The following is a 20,597-nucleotide window of genomic DNA, read 5'->3' as shown; positions in this document are numbered from 1 at the left end:
AAGAAACAGTTCCTGTCGTTTTAAACGCTTCTTGCCATCCATCACTGTATTTTTCATCTCACATCACCTGCGTCTTTCTCAGCAGGTGCGAGACATGGAGATGAGCCAGCATTATGCAGATGAGCTGGATGACATCGCTTACTCTCGCTCCAATGAGCCTCCTGATATGCCCATGCCAACATGCTTCCGCTCCCGTAGTCATAGTTACCTCCGTGCCATCCAGGCGGGCTGTTCCCAAGACGACGACACGGCATCAATGGATTCTGATTCACCGCCACCCACCACGACAACAACTGTACGCACATACAGCAATAGCACCGGTGAGTGCAGCTGAGAAGTATGTGAGAAATGAAAACATTACCGTAATAATAAAGTTATGTCAAGCATTTAAAACAGAAGAGGGTTATATTATGGTGAAGTGTTAACAGTGGCAGAGCCAGAGGGGTGTCTGGGGTGGCATTGGACCCCCCTCACATCTGACTGGCCAATCCGGATCCCACCCTAAATTTAATGCACAACTTTCACTCCCTCCAATAATTCATTTTCTGTTAATCAACGTTTATTTTGATGTGCAGCAGTGCAGCATTGTAAAAAAAAACAATTATTAAGAGAATATTAATGTACGATTCAAATACTACATGATTTCATTGTAGGCTGGAAAAGTGTTTAGTATTTGTCTTTCTGTGGACTGAATTAAGTTTATGCTTATATAATATAGCCTAGATTATCTTTCAATTGCATGTTTTTATTCCTGAAGTGATCTCATATGATTATTAAATTCACTTTGTTGAACTTGAAAAAGTGACGCGTTCACACCCACCGACACAGAGCTTAAAATGAGTTCATGTTCACGTCTTTTTGGCTTAAACGGACAAATACTCATATGGGTGATTCTCTCGAGATTAGACTTATGAGGTGTCATGAAACATTTTGATAAAAAAGTAAATGCAAAGTAATAGTATCAAAATAATAAGCATACAGTTACAAACATCTCTTTGTGTACTATTTTTCAAATGATTTCAAATTACATCATACAAACCAATTTTGTAGTTTTTTTCCACATTTAAGGGAAATATTTTCATTACCGCAACGTGTCCATGATTGGATTTTGGTTCTTTGACATGGAAATATTTATAATTAAAAAATCTAAAAAATAAAAAGCTTCAGTGCATGTTATATTGTAAACATTTACAGTAAAGAAACATGTGGTATTGGTGATCATTGGTAAATGTATAGACATTGAGGAATATAAATGTGTAAAAGACCAATTTTCTCATCCTCCATAACAATTTTCAATCATTGTTTAAGCCCTCAAGGAACTAACATTTAAAAAAAAAAGTTGTAAGGGACATAATTGACTGTGACACACAAGATGGCTACCAGGTAAGCAGTTCTTATTTTTTCTCTCCAGATAAAAGTTAACATTTTGTTTGTCGTAGTACCTAGACAACTTTTTAGTTATCATTACCGAAACATGAGTTTGTAAATGCATAAATTGAATGTAATTTCATGTTGTGGTAATGATAATTTTTGATACTGTTAATCTAAAAAAATTAAATAATTCTATAGGAAGAATTTTTTTAATCCTCTAAAAATAACGGCTTCAATGGCTTTTTAAAAAAATCTTATACTGGACACCTTTTAAGTCTGGATTTTGTGAGAATCACCCAAATGTCAAAATATCTGGCTTAGTGAGTAGTTGGTTACTGTTTGTTTTAAACGAATGTAAACATTTTACTGTATTCGGTCTTATGTCAAATAAACAGTAGGCAAGTCTACCTGTTAAGGTTTCTGTCATTAAAGTTAATTATAACTAACAAAAGAAGAAGAGAAAATAACTCATTGCTCCTGACTGACTAACATCTGTAACTTTGTAAAAAAGATTAATCCATATTTACTATTTAATAAATTACCTTTTTGCCAAACATCCTTTGTGTTGAGCTCTGCTATTTGAAGTAAGTTTAAGGTTTAGATTTCCTGAACAAGTTTTAAATTCAGCCTTATATTATGTGTACATGTGTGCTAGTAATGCACGGAGAAATGTATTTATTATATATATATATATATATATATATATATATATATATATATATATATATATATATATATATATATATATATATAATTTATTTATTTATTTTTTATTTTTATTTTTATTTTTTATAAACATGCATTTGAGATCACAAGACCACAATTATTTTTACAATTTTTATGGTAAAAATAAAGGGTTACAGGACCTAAAAAAAACACTTACCCTTCTGTATTCAATTTCATATAGATAATAACCTATAGTATTGATGGTGTAATATCACACTACAATTGAGAGAGAGACAGAGAGCACTAACTTTACAAAAATTAAGCAACAATTTTTTCACAAACCCCCAGGTCATCAAAAAAGACTTTAACCAGGAATCTTTTTTACTTAGCTTTAAAATTAGATTTCTATTTTAATATTTATATATATAGCAATATAAATATATTCTTATATACTTATATAATATTTAACGTGTGTAAATATTCATATAAAAGAGAGAGAGGGAGAGAGAGAGAGAAAGAATGAGACCCGCCCCTCTTCAGTTCATTCACTACTACCACGAGAAAGGGGCGGGGCGTGCAATTCAACGTGTTAGGTTTGCGTCACACATTGAGTAGGCGGGAACTGTCGTTTCGTCGTCCAGTCATTTGCGCGGGTAGCACTGATTGACAGCTCGCGTGTCCAGTGGTGCTGGTTTCGTTCATTGATACTCAGCTGCATGTCACGAGGGCGTTTCCACGCAAATCTGTATTTCCGCGACGTGGACGCGCATAGGATGATGTTGCGTGAACACAAATCACACAAAATGAAAGAAACAGCGACTATTTGAGCTTGATTATACGACACAACAGGTGAGAGTCAGATATTTCATTCATTATATTTAGATATATCGACATTCATGCGGGTATATGTTTATAATATATACATCAAAGGATATTGTGTGAATATTTACATCATTTGTTATAATAATGTTACGTTGTTTTTTAAACGAGACATTCTTTTTCTTATTTAAGATGTTTACTGTCGTCCGATTCTGATCTTCCGTTTTCCAAGTATTGATTATAATAATGCTTCATTTTTATATTCATTATTAATATGTTGGCTGATTGTTGTGTCGTTGCGATTCATTTAATCTGTCAGTGATACTATCGTATCGTAAGATTTTAACAAATACTTGGGCTCACGCGCGCGCCCGCACACACAAATTCTCATAAATACATTCATACACTCATTAAACATACACGTACACATATAGGCACACTTTATAATAAAACCTACACAGTCAAACACATATGTGGGCACACTTATCACAATATTCCCATAATAATAATAAGATTTTTTTATGTAAATGAGATTAAATGTTCACTATTTAATGAGTTATAGAAAGCAAATTAATTGTGGATAGAAGTTAAACTAGACTGCCTTTGTTTTGTGTCATGTGAATTAATTTTTACAAAGGTTTTAGATTTCATGCATCACTTTTTCATCAGATATGTGAATTGCATTTAAACCGGTTCATGTGTTTGTCTGTTTGGTGAAGCTGTTGTTAAAGGACAGATTGTGTATCATATTGTCTGTCTGTCTATCTGTCTGAAGGAGAGGATTTATCTTTCATGTGCCTTTAGTGAAGAGTCTTTGCTAATTGTTAGTCTATTAATGGTTTGTAAATGCATTATGGATCCGGAAACGCAGGCATGAAAGTCATTTATGTCACTACAATAGGTTGAAGTATAGTCAGCCAACTCCCAGGTTTTCTGTGTTAACATAACAAACAAAGAAACATAATGTTTTCACAATGTTAGACATCAGCTGGAGCTTCCCTGAGCAACAGCAGTCATCAGGGAATATAACATGTTTTAACACCGCAGTCTGTGTTTTGAAATATGTGTTCTGTTCCTGGAAATCAGGAGATATGATGAGTTTCCCATGGGTCTCATTACTTTCCAAGACCAACTTTTGGGCTCATTTTTATGGATCTCCTTAATTATTTACCATTTCCTCCATCTAAGTATGAAACTATTTCCTGGAGTTGTCATGTCATATTTCCTATATGCTTTATTTAAAATGTGTCTGAATTTTACATGAGGTTTCTGCGAATTTAGTTTGCGTTGGAGCTCTGTTTCAAAACCAGGCGAGCTGCCTACCTAATGGCGCTTTTCCATTGCATAGTAGGCTACCCCACGGGTCAGGTCGTGTCAGCTCACCTTACTTTGGCTCGGTTAGCTTTTCCATTGAGTTTAGTACCACTTCAGACTGGGCGTGTAGTTATATTTGCACTGCGTACTGCAGTGACATCATACAAAAAGTGGGAGCGAGCATCGTTAGAATGCAGTGTTTCCCATACATACATTTATTTCTCAGTCTGCCACAAAATAAAAATTGACCAACACAAATAGATTTTTACACATCGCATTTTTCACTACCTCAGTCTCGCATGACGTTTCTATACAAACACTCATGGGGTCAGTCGACATGCACTGCTAAGTTGCAAACATATTATGCATACGTGTTCGTCGCGGATGTGCCACCACAAATTGCAAGAAAAACACTGGTTTGCTGTTCCTGATTCTCAGCCTGTGGATGTTTTTCATCGCTAAAAGGGAGTTTGGGAACTTACAACAAAGCACAGATGACAACAGGTTTACTCGAGACAGCGCAAGCTAGCATGAAGGTAAAGCAAATTTTTTACATCATAGCGATGATGGTGGTAGTGACGATCTGGTCTCAGACCAATCAGTGACCTTCAGAGTTTTCACCAAACGTTTTAGTATCAGCTCGCTTGAAACACCAACCAAGGTGGTACTAAAAAAGTATTTGGTACTACATACTGCACCCAGAGGAAAAGCCCCCAAAAGTGAGCTAACCCGACCCAATCCGTGGTGTACTATGCAATAAAAAGCGCAGGTACACACCATGCCGACGGTCTACTCTAAGATAGCTTTTGAGTGTCTTGGGACTAAGTTTTTCTGTTTTCCACTTCATCGGCTTAAGTCGCTGTCAAATGGCGGTTTGGTTGGGGTCGGTCAGCTTACTTTTGATGGCTTTTCCACTGTGTGCAGTACGTACAATGTTCCCACGGGTCCTTGAAATCCTTGAAAGTTTTTGAATCTGGGGGAAAAATTTAAGGCCTTGGGAAGTTTTTGAAAATATACATACATAGCATTCAGATAGCGATATACCTCCTGGCTCCCGCGTCACCCTGTCTTTGTCGGTAAGCCTCACCATTGGTTGAATTTGATATACACATTCAGACGCACTTACCCCTGGAGGCGTCCCCAAAGTGTCACCGCAGTGACGCAGCGCGAGTTCCTTCGAAAGGGAACTGTAACAATGGATCTTTAAAGGTAACACACAATGTAACCTTGTTCTCTCTTGAAATCTGTCCCCACATTTAGTTCTTGAATTTGAGGGTATTCGACCTGGAAGGTCCTTGAATTTGAAGTTTACTAAGGTGTGGGAACCCTGTACGTAGTACCTGATACTTTTTTTTAATAACCGCGGTTTTTAGCGATGAAAAACATCCACAGGTTGAGAATCTGGAACACCACAACAGTTTTTTTTCCAGACTTGCAGTTTGTGGCGGCACATTTGCGACGTGCATGTCCGCATACATGCTTAAATGCAACTTCAATGAGGCTTAGCGTAGTGCGTTGACTCACTGACGCCAAAGGTGTTTGTACAGAATAAACACAATGTTCAAACATCTATTTGTGGTGGTCAATTTAAATTTTGTGGCGGACCGAGAAATAAATGAATGTATGGGGATGTACAACAACGCTCTCACTTGTATGATGTCACAGCAGTAGGCAGCGCAAATATAGCGACACGACTAGAATCCCTCCCAAACCAAACCGTGGGGTACTATGTAATGGAAAAGCGCCAAAATTGGCATCGGCACTCATATGGGAGTCGGATCATTCTGATTGGCTGTTCATCATGTTTATTGGCACTGTTTATTCCTTTTAACACATTTAAGCGAAATTTTTATAAACTCACGGTGTACACTACATTATCCAGGTTCATGCCATCCTCGACATATGTCATGCAAATTCAGCTTTTTAGTGTGTGAAAGTCAGGGAATTTGACTAGGAGTGAACCTTTATAGGTTGTGTCTTAAATATCAGTGACACTGAATCACAGCTTTGGTATCAAACACAAATTTGCTTTAAAATGTTTGAAACCTGTTTTCCCAGATCAAATTTCTCTCTCTGACTTTTAAAGTTTAGGCTTTATGTGCTTGCATTTTAATTTTGCTGAAGTCTTTACCAGTGGCATCAGTGTTTGGAGGAAACTCCTCTCGTGGTAATCTGGCATCTTTATTTGTGTGGCCGTTGTTGCTATAGTTTTACTCTTTAGGGTTTAACAGCATTTAAAAGCAGCTGATGTAAGAGCAGGAAAATATGATGCAGCAGTATTATCATCATCACTGAATTTAACCCTTTACACTCCGATTCAGATTTCCAGAACTGCTAAAGTGTAGATCACACACACAGATGAAATCTTGGTTAAAAACAGGCTCGTGTATGCGTAATTGCCTGTAATTAACAGTTTTATTTGTTTCACAACCCACGCCCAGTGCAAATGAACAGATGCTGAAATCCAGAAACACCCACAGTTGACGTTGATGTTGACCATCGGGTGTGATCTGCTGCTGTATTTTCACAACGGTTCGTGTGTTTAATTGTTAAAAGAGAAAAATAAAAGCAAAGCTTCTGGTCTTACCGTTTTTAACCCTTGGAGAAAAATTGTGCTTTGAATATTTACATCCGTATGGAGGTTTGCTCTGTTTAATGACATTTCAAAATGTTTTTGGATTATGCACATGTTGTGCTCATGACTTTATCTGAGTATCGTCTGTCCACATATAAACAGTTCAGATGCAAAACCTCTGACAAGTCTTGTAAACTAGCTTTTTATTAAGCACAAATGTGACTTTATTGAATGTTTTTCTGGGTTAGCAGCAGTCATCTGAGATGATTTTAGTCTGATGAGAAAGTTTCTTAACTGGAGTTTATTCAACCAGAACAACGACCTTGTTTGTGTGTTTATATTTCCCATTATAAGTCCAGGTAAATCTACTTATTGGTGTATTAAAAGCTTCTTGTTTTCCAGCCTGAATGTTCAGGATTATCCTCCTATAGAAGAAAAGCATTAACGTTCAGCTAAAACTCATGAGCTGAGCTGCTGAATTGGATTTGGTTTTGTAGGACAGACGTCATTACGCGTTGCTGAGAGTCGTAATTTATGTTTTTGGAAGTAAATCATCTATACATGCAAATGTGCTCCTAACTTCCTTCCATCCCTTTGATTACTGCATGAACTTCCTGTTTATGAGGTCACACATGCTGTCCCACCAATGAGCTGGCTTCGTCCGTCAGCCTCCAGATTTAGTCACAGTGTTTCATTAGTGTGAGTCATTGTTTCAGCCTTTATCAGACAGACAGCAGTCTCTGTGTTACATAGTTGTCATAGCACGAATACATGAAAGAGATTCATACATTACGACTTACCTAACAGCACAAAAGATTTGTTTGTTTAACACCGTTTGTGTTTATGTAAAGCCTCCACACGATGTTAACCAGTCACATCCATATATACAGTGCTTGAAGTGGGCTGGTACTAACTGGTTTAACTATTTTAATCTTTAGCGTACTTGCACTTTTAGCATCTTGCGTTCCAGAACTTCTCACATGTTGCCGGGTACTAAGCTGTCGGAGTCAAAGCGTCAGTGACGGGGTGATGACGAGTAGTAATGACATCAAACTACTGTGAGGTGGCACTTAGTGAATTATCTTATTTATCTATCATCTTGACAAATCAAGCGAATAATGGCTGTCTATGGGAAGTTTTTTTTTTTCTTAATTTGAAACAAGGATGTGCGAGAGTTCACCAGATAAAGTTAAAACTGTTGATGAGCAAACCTTAATGCAATTATCTAATCAACCAATCACATGGCAGTTGCTTCAATGCATTTAGGGGTGTGGTCCTGTTCAAGACAATCTCCTGAACTCCAAACTGAATGTCAGAATGGGAAAGAAAGGTGATTTAAGCAATTTTGAGAGTGGCATGGTTGTTGGTGCCAGACGGGCCGGTCTGAGTATTTCACAATCTGCTCAGTTACTGGGATTTTCACACACAACCATTTCTAGGGTTTACAATGTATGTTGTAAAAAAGGGAAAAAACTTCCAGTATGCGGCAGTCATGTGGGCGAAAATGCTTTGTTGATGCTGGAGGTCAGAGGAGAATGGGCTGACTGATTCAAGCTGATTTTGACTGAAATAACCACTCGTTACAACCGAGGTATGCAGCAAAGCATTTGTGAAGCCACAACACGCACAACCTTGAGGCGGATGGGCTACAACAGCAGAACTCATCTCCACTACAAATAGGAAAAAAGAGGCTAGAATTTGCACAAGTTCACCATAATTGGACAGTTGAAGACTGTAAAAATGTTGCCTGGTCTGATGAGTCTCAATTTCTGTTGAGACATTCAGATGGTAGAGTCAGAATTTGCCGTAAACAGAATGAGAACATGGATCCATCATGCCTTGTTACCACTGTGCAGGCTGGTGGTGGTGGTGTAATGGTGTAGGGGATGTTTTCTTGGCACACTTTAGGCCCCTTAGTGCCAATTGGGCATTGTTTAAATGCAACGGCCTACCTGAGCATTGTTTCTGACCATGTCCATCCCTTTATGACCACCATGTACCCATCCTCTGATGGCTACTTTCAGCAGGATAATGCACCATGTCACAAAGCTCGAATTATTTCAAATTAGTTTCTTGAACATGAAAATGAGTTCACTGTACTAAAATGGCCACCACAGTCACCAGATCTCAACCCAATAGAGCAACTTTGGGATGTGGGGGAATGGGAGCTTCGTGCCCTGGATGTGCATCCCAAAAATCTTCATCAACTGCAAGATGCTATCCTATCAATATGGGCCAACAAGTAATAATATTATTGCTGATATAATGTTTATTTATGTTTTACATAATGTAATGTCAAATGCACTTAGAAACATGTCTTGTTTAAAATTGGCATGTCTTTTGGCATATTGACATTATTTGAGTCAATACATCTGTTAGGTTTACAGTATGAGTAATGATGATGATATAGTTTAGGTGTGGTCATGGTTTCAATAACTCATGAATTTGCTGATAATGCTTAGCAGCGTGAGAACGAGACATTAAAGTCACCTTGTTTGATTTACAGTATATGGTCTGTTTGAAGTGGTGATATTGTAATGCCTGAATCAGCCACGCAAAGAGATTTCTGAATAAATCTTTCATCAGTTCAAAAATACTTGACTGAGTATGAAACCAGACATATGAGGAGTTCAGATGCAAAACCCTCTAAGTGTGGCTGACATGTTTTCAGACTTTTAGGTTTGGTCATTTCAGGGCTTTCCTGAAAATCGATTTGGCGTTTAATGGATTCTGCCAACAAAGCATTATTTCTGAATGGCCTGAAATTATGATCAACATCCATCACTCAATCATTCACTAATGTACTCTTAAATGAGCTCTTAAAGCAACACTATGTAGTTTTTTTTAACTTTAAATAATGTCTCTAAAATTATTTCAGTGATAGAACAACTTTTAACTGGACAAATTGTACTGTTGCTGCAACCTGAGCAGCCTCCTAGCTGCTACAAGCACACTCTAAAAGTGGCGGTGGAGGGTAGGAAACACAGCCCCGCCCCTCCCCCTGCCTGCAGAAGAGTGTCTGATACCAGGCACTGTTGCGCTTTTCAACCACATGGGGGAGCTGTAAGTCATTTTTACATGGAAACTAGATAGTGTTGCTTTAAAGGGAGTTTCACACACAGAAAAGTCATTAGGACACAGACAGGATTCCTGTGGGCTTGTTATGTTTGCCATCATTTCCATCTGCCAACTCCACCCCAGTCCTGGTGTGACTCTGTAAGCTCATACAGACACACAAACACACACTTTATGTCTCTCTCTCTTCCAGCTATCCTCTTTAAACAGATTTAAATGATTTTCACCACGTCAAGTCTTTCAGTGCTATGACCTGTTGACATGATTTAGTGTAAAGATTTCTGATGAGTGATTAACACCCAAATGTCTTCATCAGTTAGTTTATGATGTGTCACTGACTCACTGTAGTATTAGTCAAAATATTTTCAGAACAAAGACAGTGTTGGGGGTAACTATAGACTTTTTAAAAAAGATGGACGTAGTGTCCGTTACGTCACCCATTGGTTTCTGAAGATCGTTTTTGAAGCTTAAAGTAGGCGGTCCTGCCGTCGCCATTTTGGCCGCGTGTCCCCGCGCATCACTTGCGGATATCCGAAAATGGGTAAAGAGGCGGGACGTGGGTGAAGCTGAGGTGACTGGTTGCTGAAACCACGCCCACCTAGCTCGACTCTAGTGACAGCAGTGGCTGTTCAACCGTCACTCAAATTCACCCCCCTCACAGTTGTCATGAAGGGCAAGATTAGCTTTACAGACCAAAAACACTTTTTGTATCAGGCTGTAAACATATATTATTTTCTACTGTAAAGTTTGTCATTTTAACATAGAGGTCTATGGGAATTTAGAGTTACCTCTAGTGGCCAGTCGATGAATTGCAGTTTAAATCACTTTCGTATTGGCTTCATCAGAGAGATCAGAAGGTTGCCCGTTGGGGGTAACGCATTACCAGTAATGCGCATTACGTAATAATATTACTTTTCTAAAGTAACAAGTAAAGTAAGGCATTACTTTATAAATGTACACATTTAATATTTGAGTTACTTTTTAAAAAAAGGTAATGCCGGTTACTGTTCAGTTTAATTAATTCAATTTAAAAATAAAAGATAATAATAGAATTTAGGGCTGTAACGATTAATCGCGTGTCCCATTAAAAATGCCTGTCTGAAATCGATTCAGAATCGATTTAAATCGATTCTGTGTTTCATGCACAGCTTATGTGTGTACTACGGTGTTTTGGTCAGTAGGAAGTCCTTATCAATCTAAAATTATTGAGTCTGAGTCGTTTATAACGTGCATTTAAAAAAGCAACACTCGGTAAACAAAAACATTCAAAATTATCTTTATTATCACGAAAATACCTGAAACAATTTGAAGAACAGTGATATAAATATCCTTATAAACATTTCCTGGAATAGCGTTTGTAATGCTACTTCTTCTGTGGCACAAAGGGCGTTTCTGCACAAGAGCGCCCCCTGGCTTTGGGATGTGCCGGGATTTCACCGTAATATAGTTAAAATTCATTCATTGAAAAAACGATTAAACGTTACAAGCCTTGTAGAATGACACACTGCGTCTGAGCGGGAATAGTTTGAGTCAGAAACGGAGATGGCAGGCCAGAGCTTCCTGCAAGGCCTGAAAGAGATCAAGCCTCAGCCAAGTAAGAAAAAGTAACGCAAAAGTAACGTAAGCATTACTTTCCATGAAAAGTAACTAAGTAACGCAATTAGTTACACTTTTAGGGAGTAACTTAATATTGTAATGCATTACTTTCAAAAGTAACTTTCCTCTAAAAAAATCTATCAGACACAATCGTGCACACAAACACTTGCGTGCACACACACACTTATGCATAAAAACTTGCGCACATGCCCCCTCGCACACACACTCGCGTGCGCACACACACTCACGAACGCACACTAACACACTTGCGCATAAACACTCGTGCACCCTTGCACATCCTCGCACACATTCGTGCACGCACACGTGCACACACTCACTAACACACACTAGCGCATGAACACACACACCCTTTCACATGCACACACACACAAGCGCACACACACACACCTGCACTTAAGCACACACATACTCATGCATAAACACTATCACACACCCACGCAAAATCTTTCTCACACACACACACTAACGCATGTACACTCACACAAACTCATTTGCATGCACATGCTCACACTTAGGCATAAACACTCGCGCACCCTTGCACGTGCACACGCACGCATACACACACACACATGTAGAGATGGATAAACAGTAGTGTTATTGGAAAGGTAAGGTCACAGGTGGTGTTAAACTCACAGCAGTCTCACTATAAACAAAGAATTTCCACACCAACTTATTTGTGTATTTTATTAAAAATGTAGACACACCCGCTCACCGTGCTTATTATGAGTACTTAACATTATAGAATAACGACGAAGAATAATACAAGTAAAAAAATCTAAATTATTACGTGAACAAAAATGAGTTGTAGCTCATTATGTAAGATGATTAAATATATTTACGTTCTTTATTCATTTTTGTCTGCAGTGTCCACATGTATGACCACTTGTAAGAAGGTGGCTCCGCCCCCTGTTCCACCCCGCACCACCTCCAAACCTTTCATCTCCGTTACCGTTCAGAGCAGCACCGAATCGGCACAGGAATGTTACCCCGACCATCAGGACCGCAGAAGTGAGGCCAACAGCCAATCAGGACGCAGCAACTCTTCCGACAGTCTCGACAGCACGCAGGCCAACAGTCTGGCCAAGGGTTTACGACCTCAGTTCCCCGTCGCTGCGCCCCGTGAACCCCAGATCCCAGCGGCCGTCGTGATCTCTCCCAAACCTCTCCGTGACTCTCGTAACGAGCAGGTAAAGGGGGAAACTCTCGGTTCGGACGAGCCCCCGACAGACCCCGTACCGCGGCGAAAACTGTCCTCTATTGGAATACAGGTGAGTGTCAGACTTCAGCTGGGTTTTCACAGGTTGGGTCACGGATATCTAAATAATTTGACTTTTGTGTTTAGGTGGACTGTGTTGAGGAAATCCAACCTAAAGTTGAGACGCCACCATTGGCCAGATTCCAGTCTATCGGCGTTCAAGTGGAGGACGGCTGGACGTGAGTCTCATTCGCTTTCTGTCTGATAAAACCGCAAAAAACTAATACAGACCGTTGATTGAAGCAGTCTCATTGAAACCCGTTTGTTTGTGTGTTTTAGGTACAGCCGGTCCAGTAGCATGGCATCACGTCAAGAGACTGACTCGGACACACAGGATCTCTCCTTAACCTCGCTCACAACATTTCCATCCAACTCCAAAAGCATCGAAAAGAAAGTCATGGTGAACAACGCCAGCCAATCGGTGGACTCTCCTCCACATCTCTCCCTTGACAACGGTAACCATGACGATGATGATGTTGTCGTGACGACCAGCGGACCGTCTCGACAGATCCTGACCAATCGATCGACGACGCAGAGCAGCTCGTCTTCATTCTCCGAGAGTTTAGATCCGGCCCTGGACCCCTCGTCTCTGCCCCCGCCCGACCCCTGGCTGGAGAGCGGGAATGGGACCGGGAACGGATGCCCCGCACAGACGTTGTCGGGGACGACGGGTGGGTCGGCATGCCGACGGGATGGTCATTGGTTCCTTAAACTGCTGCAAGCTGAGACTGGGAGGATGGAGGGCTGGTGCAGTCAGATGGAGAAAGAGACCAAAGAACATCAGCTGTCAGAGGAGGGTAAGACTCTAAGATTAGTTTAGTCTTGGACTAGATTCGTCTGTGAAATGTCCTCATATAGATAGATATGTGTCCAATTGTGAAATGTAGAAAAAACTTACTTGTTGAGGACATTTAAAAAGGTTAGTTCATGCAAAACAATTTTTTTTAATTATTTAAATATGTTCAACCTCATGCCGTTCTTTGATCTTCTGAACCATTTAAAAAAAAAACATTTAAAAAAAATGATGGGTATTCTGGTTACTATGGGAATGGACGGTGATCGATTGCTGATTATGAGGTTTCAAAAGACACAAAATCATTAGGAAAAAATGTTTAAGTGAATGATGGATTAAACAGAGTGAGAGTTTTGCAAATGTTATGATGTCTATTAAAAATGTCTGTCTGTCCGACTCACTCGCTCTGTCTATCTGGCTCTGTCTGTCTATCTGAGACTGTCTGTCTATCTGAATCAATCGCTCTGTCTGTCTGTCTGTCTCATTCGGTCTGTCTGTCTATCTGAATCAATCGCTCTGTCTGTCTATCTGACTCATTCGGTCTCTCTGACTATGTATGTCTGTCTGTCTGTCTGTCTGTCTATCTGACTCAATCGCTCTGTCTGTCTGAATCAATCGCTCTGTCTGTCTATCTGACTCATTCGGTCTGTCTGTCTGTCTGTCTGTCTGTCTGAATCAATCGCTCTGTCTGTCTGTCTGTCTATCTAACTCATTCGGTCTCTTTGACTATCTCTGTCTGTCTGTCTATCTGACTCAATCGCTCTGTCTGTCTGTCTATCTGAATCAATCGCTCTGTCTGTCTGTCTATCTGACTCAATCGCTCTGTCTGTCTGTCTGTCTATCTGACTCATTCGGTCTGTCTGTCTGTCTATCTGAATCAATCGCTCTGTCTACCTGTCTGTCTGTCTATCTGACTCATTCAGTCTCTCTGACTATCTCTATCTGTCTGTCTGTCTGTCTGTCTATCTGACTCAATCGCTCTGTCTGTCTGAATCAATCGCTCTGTCTGTCTGAATCAATCGCTCTGTCTGTCTATCTGAATCAATCGCTCTGTATGTCTATCTGACTCATTCGGTCTCTCTGACTATGTCTGTCTGTCTGTCTGTCTATCTGACTCAATCGCTCTGTCTGTCTGAATCAATCGCTCTGTCTGTCTATCTGAATCAATCGCTCTGTCTACAAAGATAGTCAGAGAGACCGAATGAGTCAGATAGACATACAGAGCGATTGATTCAGATAGACAATCTGAATCAATCGCTCTGTATGTCTATCTGACTCATTCGGTCTCTCTGACTATCTTTGTCTGTCTGTCTATCTGAGTCTATCCCTCTGTCTGTCTGTCTGTCTGTCTGTCTATCTGAGTCAATCGCTCTGTCTCACTCGCTCACTCACTCACTCGCTCTCTATGTCTATCTTTGTCTGTCTGTCTATCCGAGTCAATTGCTCTGTCTGTCTCACTCACTCACTCACTCACTCACTCACTCACTCACTCACTCACTCACTCACTCACTCGCTCTGTATTTCTATCTTTGTCTGTCTGTCTGTCTGTCTGTCTATCTGAGTCAATCGCTCTGTCTCACTCACTCACTCGCTCTCTATGTCTATCTCTCTCTGTCTGTCTATCTGACTCAATCGCTCTGTCTGTCTGTCTATCTGAATCAATCGCTCTGTCTGTCTGTCTGTCTGTCTATCTGACTCAATCGCTCTGTCTGTCTGTCTGTCTATCTGACTCATTCGGTCTCTCTGACTATCTCTATCTGTCTGTCTGTCTGTCTGTCTATCTGACTCAATCGCTCTGTCTGTCTGTCTGTCTATCTGAATCAATCGCTCTGTATGTCTATCTGACTCATTCGGTCTCTGACTATGTCTGTCTGTCTGTCTGTCTGTCTGTCTATCTGACTCAATCGCTCTGTCTGTCTGAATCAATCGCTCTGTCTGTCTATCTGAATCAATCGCTCTGTCTACAAAGATAGTCAGAGAGACCGAATGAGTCAGATAGACATACAGAGCGATTGATTCAGATAGACAATCTGAATCAATCGCTCTGTATGTCTATCTGACTCATTCGGTCTCTCTGACTATCTTTGTCTGTCTGTCTATCTGAGTCTATCCCTCTGTCTGTCTGTCTGTCTGTCTATCTGAGTCAATCGCTCTGTCTCACTCGCTCACTCACTCACTCGCTCTCTATGTCTATCTTTGTCTGTCTGTCTATCCGAGTCAATTGCTCTGTCTGTCTCACTCACTCACTCACTCACTCACTCACTCACTCACTCACTCACTCGCTCTGTATTTCTATCTTTGTCTGTCTGTCTGTCTGTCTGTCTATCTGAGTCAATCGCTCTGTCTCACTCACTCACTCGCTCTCTATGTCTATCTCTCTCTGTCTGTCTATCTGACTTACTCCCTCTCTCTGTCTGTCTGTCTGTCTCACTCACTCACTCGCTCTATCTGTGTCTGTCTGTCTTTCTGTCTCACTCACTCATTACCTCGCTCTGTCTGTCTCCCTCCCTGTCTCTCTCGCTGTCTCACTCACTCACTCTCTCTGTGTATCTTCCTGTCTCACTAGCTCTCTGTCCATTTGTCTGTCCGTCTCACTTGCTCTGTGTCTATCTGTCTGCCTCTGTCTGTCTCAATGTGTGTGTGTGTGTGTGTGTCTGTCTGTCTGTCTGTCTGTCTCAATGTGTGTCTGTCTGTCTCAATGTGTGTTTGTCACTATCTCTGTGTCCCAATCACTCACTCTGTCTGTCTCACTTGCGGTCTGTCCATCTCTCGGTCTCTCTGTTTCACTTGCGTGCTTTCTCTCTCTCGCGCTCTGTCTCTCTCACTCACTCACTCACTCTTTATGTCTCTCTCTCTGTCTGTCTGACTGACTGACTGACTGGCTGTCTATCTCTCTCTCTCAATTTCAATTTCAATTTTAAAGCACTTTATTGGCATGATTGTGTCACTTACAATATTGCCAAAGCATTATACATAAAACGAGAAACATACAATAACACAATATTAACAAACATTAAGGTGCAATTAAGCTAAGGTGCTGGGTGATGGATGAAGTACTACTGCAAATAAAATAAAATAAAATAGAATCAGTATATTTACAATATAAATCTCTCTCTGTCTGTCTGTCTCTCACTTACTCTTTCTGTCTATTTGTCTGTCTGTAGTATTGGGAAAGGTTCGCAGTGCAGTGGGCAGCGCTCAGCTGCTGATGTCTAAGAAATTCCAACAGTTCAGAGGACTGTGTGAACAAAACCTGGTGAGGCAAAAATGAAATTTTAAATGACTTGTATTATTTTTATTTTGATCAGTCATATTTTTTTGTAAATGTGACCTAATGTTTATAAGGTTTGTAATTTAAGAACTGATGCTTTTTACACACTTGACCATCAGCACACATTTATACTGCCATTATCTCAGTATGAGATACGCCGCCCTCTTCTGGACAAATGAAGAAATGCTCTGTTTGTCTTTGTCAAAACGTTTTAAAGACCTTCTGACCCGTTGTTCATTCCACTCTTCAGAATGTGAACTCAAACCCGAGACCCACGGCTCAAGATCTGGCCGGCTTCTGGGATCTTCTGCAGCTCTCCATAGAGGACATCAGTCTCAAATTTGATGAACTTTATCATCTCAAAGCAAATGACTGGAAACTGGCTGGAGAGTCACCAGAGAAGCAGGTACATACGCTCGGATAACCACTGTGATGTCTGTAATGAGAAGCATTCAAATGTCTTTTATGTAAGTTTGTTATATCTCCATCTCACCTCACCTTTGACCTTCAGGAGAATCAGAAACAGGCTCCTCCCGTGCCCAAGAAACCCGGCAAGAGTAAAGGCGCTCTCACCAAAGACAAGAGCAACGACACGGTGGACAAACAGAGACAGGAGGCTCGCAAGAGATTGATGGCTGCTAAGAGAGCTCAGTCTGTCAAACAGAACTCGGCCACGGAGAGCGCCGACAGTATCGAGATCTACGTCCCCGAGGCCCAGACACGACTATGAGGATGTATCCGGTACAACGCTCAAGGGCTCGGCCATCACGCGTCTACTCCCATATGAAAGCTGCTTTATAAAGTGAGAGAGAGTGACCAAAAATGTCACACATACTATATATACGGCACTTTTGATGGGGCTGCCAAGGAAACCTCACAAAGACTCGTATTAGCTGCAATCATTCATATTAATATTATTATACTGGTATTCAATAATGATTTGTCTCCTAAATTCTATAACAGATTTTGCATAGCGTGTAAACCGTTAGAAATGCGCATTCGTCCCAATCCCTGGCTAAAATCGCCGTCTTCCTGTCCTAACTTCCATCAGTCAATCCCTCATTTCAAATCTAGCGTGTGTGGATTGATGAAAAGATTTGAATGTCACATCAGCTGTTGGTTGATAATACGAACCATAAAATCGAAATAGTTTGAGGTGTCCGGCAGGTGGCTTTCATCTCCGTCCTGTGTCAGATATTTGTGCAGGTACAGTACAGGGTGTTGTATTTTTATATTCTTCTCTCTTATGTTTCGTGTCCAGTTTTAAGTGGGAAACACTAAGCTAATATTGTATTCAATCAAGTGCCTGTGGTCATTATGTGGGTAACATGTAGCAATATCAGAGGTTATATCATCAAAATGATTATTAAATTTCAGGGCCTGTAAATCCCAGTACGTGTAGTATAGCCACCGTTTGTGGCCAATTTTAACATGATGATAAACTGCAATTTTAGAGCTCAATGCTTTCAGATTTGTTGTGAAACAAAATGTTAAAAATGTACTCCTCATCACTTCTGTTTGTCAGAATTGTGTGTTTTGTTGGCAAGTTTAAATTGTTATGATCAGGAAATCTATTGAAGTATTTAATCATTTTGGTATCAAATAAGACATTCATTTGACCTCTCATGGGTTAATTTGGTCTGTAGACACATTATTTGTCTCTATTTAGTAAGATTGAATTCAACCGGGCAATTTAGCCAAACGTCCCCCAAATCTGCCCCACCTCAGCATTTAACAGCTGAATTATTGACTCCTATTGTGTGTTTTGTTTTGTATTATTGATGCAAATTGGATCTTTTTCCAGTCGTTTTGGCCATTAGCACTTGTTTTGTTTGTTGACGGTTCTCTCGAAACATTCACAGCTTTTCAGTCCTGTTCCACTGATGCTCCTGATGATGTCATATCCTCTAGTAATTCATTGGATGAAGTTTAGAAGTCAGTTTAACACGGTTCAGATCAGTGCTCGGTTGCATAAACTTCTAAAATTCTTAGAAGTTAGTCATGTATTTTTTTCTTCAAAACAGTCATAACTTCATGGCTCTCATGTGAGAAAATGTAATGTTAGATGAGCCACAGCGGATCTAGATCACATCATCACCGAAATAAAACCAAGAAAGACTTTTTGCCAAAACAAGCCTGCTCAGAACCATTTAGATTTTTGTCTGTGTTCTTAGTTTCATGATAATCCATCAGATGTATTCCCAATTTCACCAAACCAACCATTTTTGCAAATGTGGAATAACAGGAAAGTGTTTAATCTTCACGAAAATAATGTCTGAGTGCAAATGATAAAATCCTGCACTGTAAAAAATACTTTGCTGCCTAAAATTTTTTGTTAAATCAACTCAGATTTACAAGTCATTTCAACTTATTGTTATTTATCTTGACTATTGATGAGTTGGTATAACTACAGGTGAGTTGTTATAACTTATAAATTAAGTTGACTTTTCTCAACTATATTTTATAAGTTGTGACAACTCATCTCTGTTGACATGACTTGTAAATCTGAGTTGATTTAATAAAAAATTTTAAGGCATCAAAGTATTTTTTACAGCATCACAGACATCTTAAGTAAAGTTTATAAATCAGTACACAAACTTTATAAAAAGATATGCGCTGCATGCCCATACTAGTTTTTATTCGATGCATTTCATGTTTATATTTTTAATTGCACTGTAAAAAAAGATTTGTTGGTTCAGCTTAAAAAAGTAAGTTAAACTTACAACTTAAAAATATTAGTTTAATTGCAGAGGATTTTCTTTTTCTGGGTGGATCATCAAGGCAATTGCATTTTTTTTAAAAAGTGGAGAAGGCGATTCTTTTCTACAATTCGAGAAAATCCTCGCTACACCTTTAAGTTAAAACAACTTAATATTTTAAGGCAACATTTAACTTACTTTTTTTAAGTTGAACCAACTTTTTTTCTTTACAGTGTATTGGCACAAACCTTTTCATATGAAATCATAAAATTGTTTAGGGGTTTATAAATGATCAGCTGTAAAGCTTAGTGTTTATTCACTTTCTGGCTATGTTCATGCCAAAGTGCCCAGTTCCAAATTTCTACTCGGATGTGTTTTATTTTATTTGACATGAAATTGGTGTTTCATTCTGTTGTCCTTATTTAAGATGTACATCAATGCATATTTATTATTAAAACAAAACCCAAACTTTGTTCTGATTTGATCATATCAGATTCAATGTGATTCTTGTGATTTGTCATATCAGAATTAGATTTGGGTCACATTCAGCTATAGTCTGAATTCAGCTGATGTTAAAAAATGAAAACTGTTTATCATGTATTCCTGGTCAATTCTTGTTGTCTACATGTCCATGGGCTTCCCTAACACACAGAGACAGCAGCGTCTTGTGGATTACAGAGATTTGAGAAATCGAAAGACGTCTGTGTTTGGATTCAGTCGTGACATCTTAAGCATTTCAACTTTGTTCATGCTGCTTGGAAACTAATAAACAGTTTTATATTCTTGATAAGTGACTGATCTACAGCACTGGAACCTTCTCATCTCTTCTCATCTGAGATGGACGTTCTCCTCTCCATCTCATCTCTTCTCATCTGCTGACAGAAGACATCAGGCTTGCTCCTTTCTTTCTTCAGCTCTTTTACTATAAAGTAGTTTATTGAGGGTCATCGAAGTAAATGATCTAAATGCAAGAGTTTGTAGCAACAAGAATTAAGATTTTTATTATTATAAAGATTGATAATCAATATTTTATGAAACAAGCACATATTTTACTGATTAGGAATTTGTTCAGTGTGTCTAATATGAAGTTTAGATTGTGAATGTCTGGCTCTTTTGTTTAGGAAGAAATACAGTAAACCTGA

General features: G+C 39.4%; 1 protein-coding gene across 3 annotated transcripts in view; it reads left to right on the top strand.

The window, feature by feature from the left end:
* The window catches only part of dlgap4b (discs, large (Drosophila) homolog-associated protein 4b), an 89,034-nt gene extending 68,437 nt beyond the window's left edge, over positions 1-20,597 (top strand). For 2 of the 3 annotated variants that reach the window (XM_065293874.2, XM_065293873.2), the window contains 7 exons: positions 86-320; positions 12,302-12,705; positions 12,780-12,871; positions 12,972-13,489; positions 16,650-16,741; positions 17,007-17,162; positions 17,268-20,597. In XM_065293874.2, coding sequence (XP_065149946.1) covers positions 86-320; positions 12,302-12,705; positions 12,780-12,871; positions 12,972-13,489; positions 16,650-16,741; positions 17,007-17,162; positions 17,268-17,486 — 1,716 coding nt within the window. In that variant the 3' untranslated portion in view covers positions 17,487-20,597. Of the gene's footprint in view, positions 1-85; positions 321-2,772; positions 2,887-12,301; positions 12,706-12,779; positions 12,872-12,971; positions 13,490-16,649; positions 16,742-17,006; positions 17,163-17,267 lie in introns of those variants that run through there. The other variant, XM_065293876.1, reaches the window with a different exon arrangement.

This window comes from Paramisgurnus dabryanus, chromosome 7 (assembly GCF_030506205.2).
Source record: "Paramisgurnus dabryanus chromosome 7, PD_genome_1.1, whole genome shotgun sequence".
In the NCBI taxonomy this organism is placed as follows: domain Eukaryota; kingdom Metazoa; phylum Chordata; class Actinopteri; order Cypriniformes; family Cobitidae; genus Paramisgurnus; species Paramisgurnus dabryanus.
The sequence above is the reverse complement of the archived record's forward strand: the minus strand, read 5'-3'. Positions and strand labels throughout refer to the sequence as shown.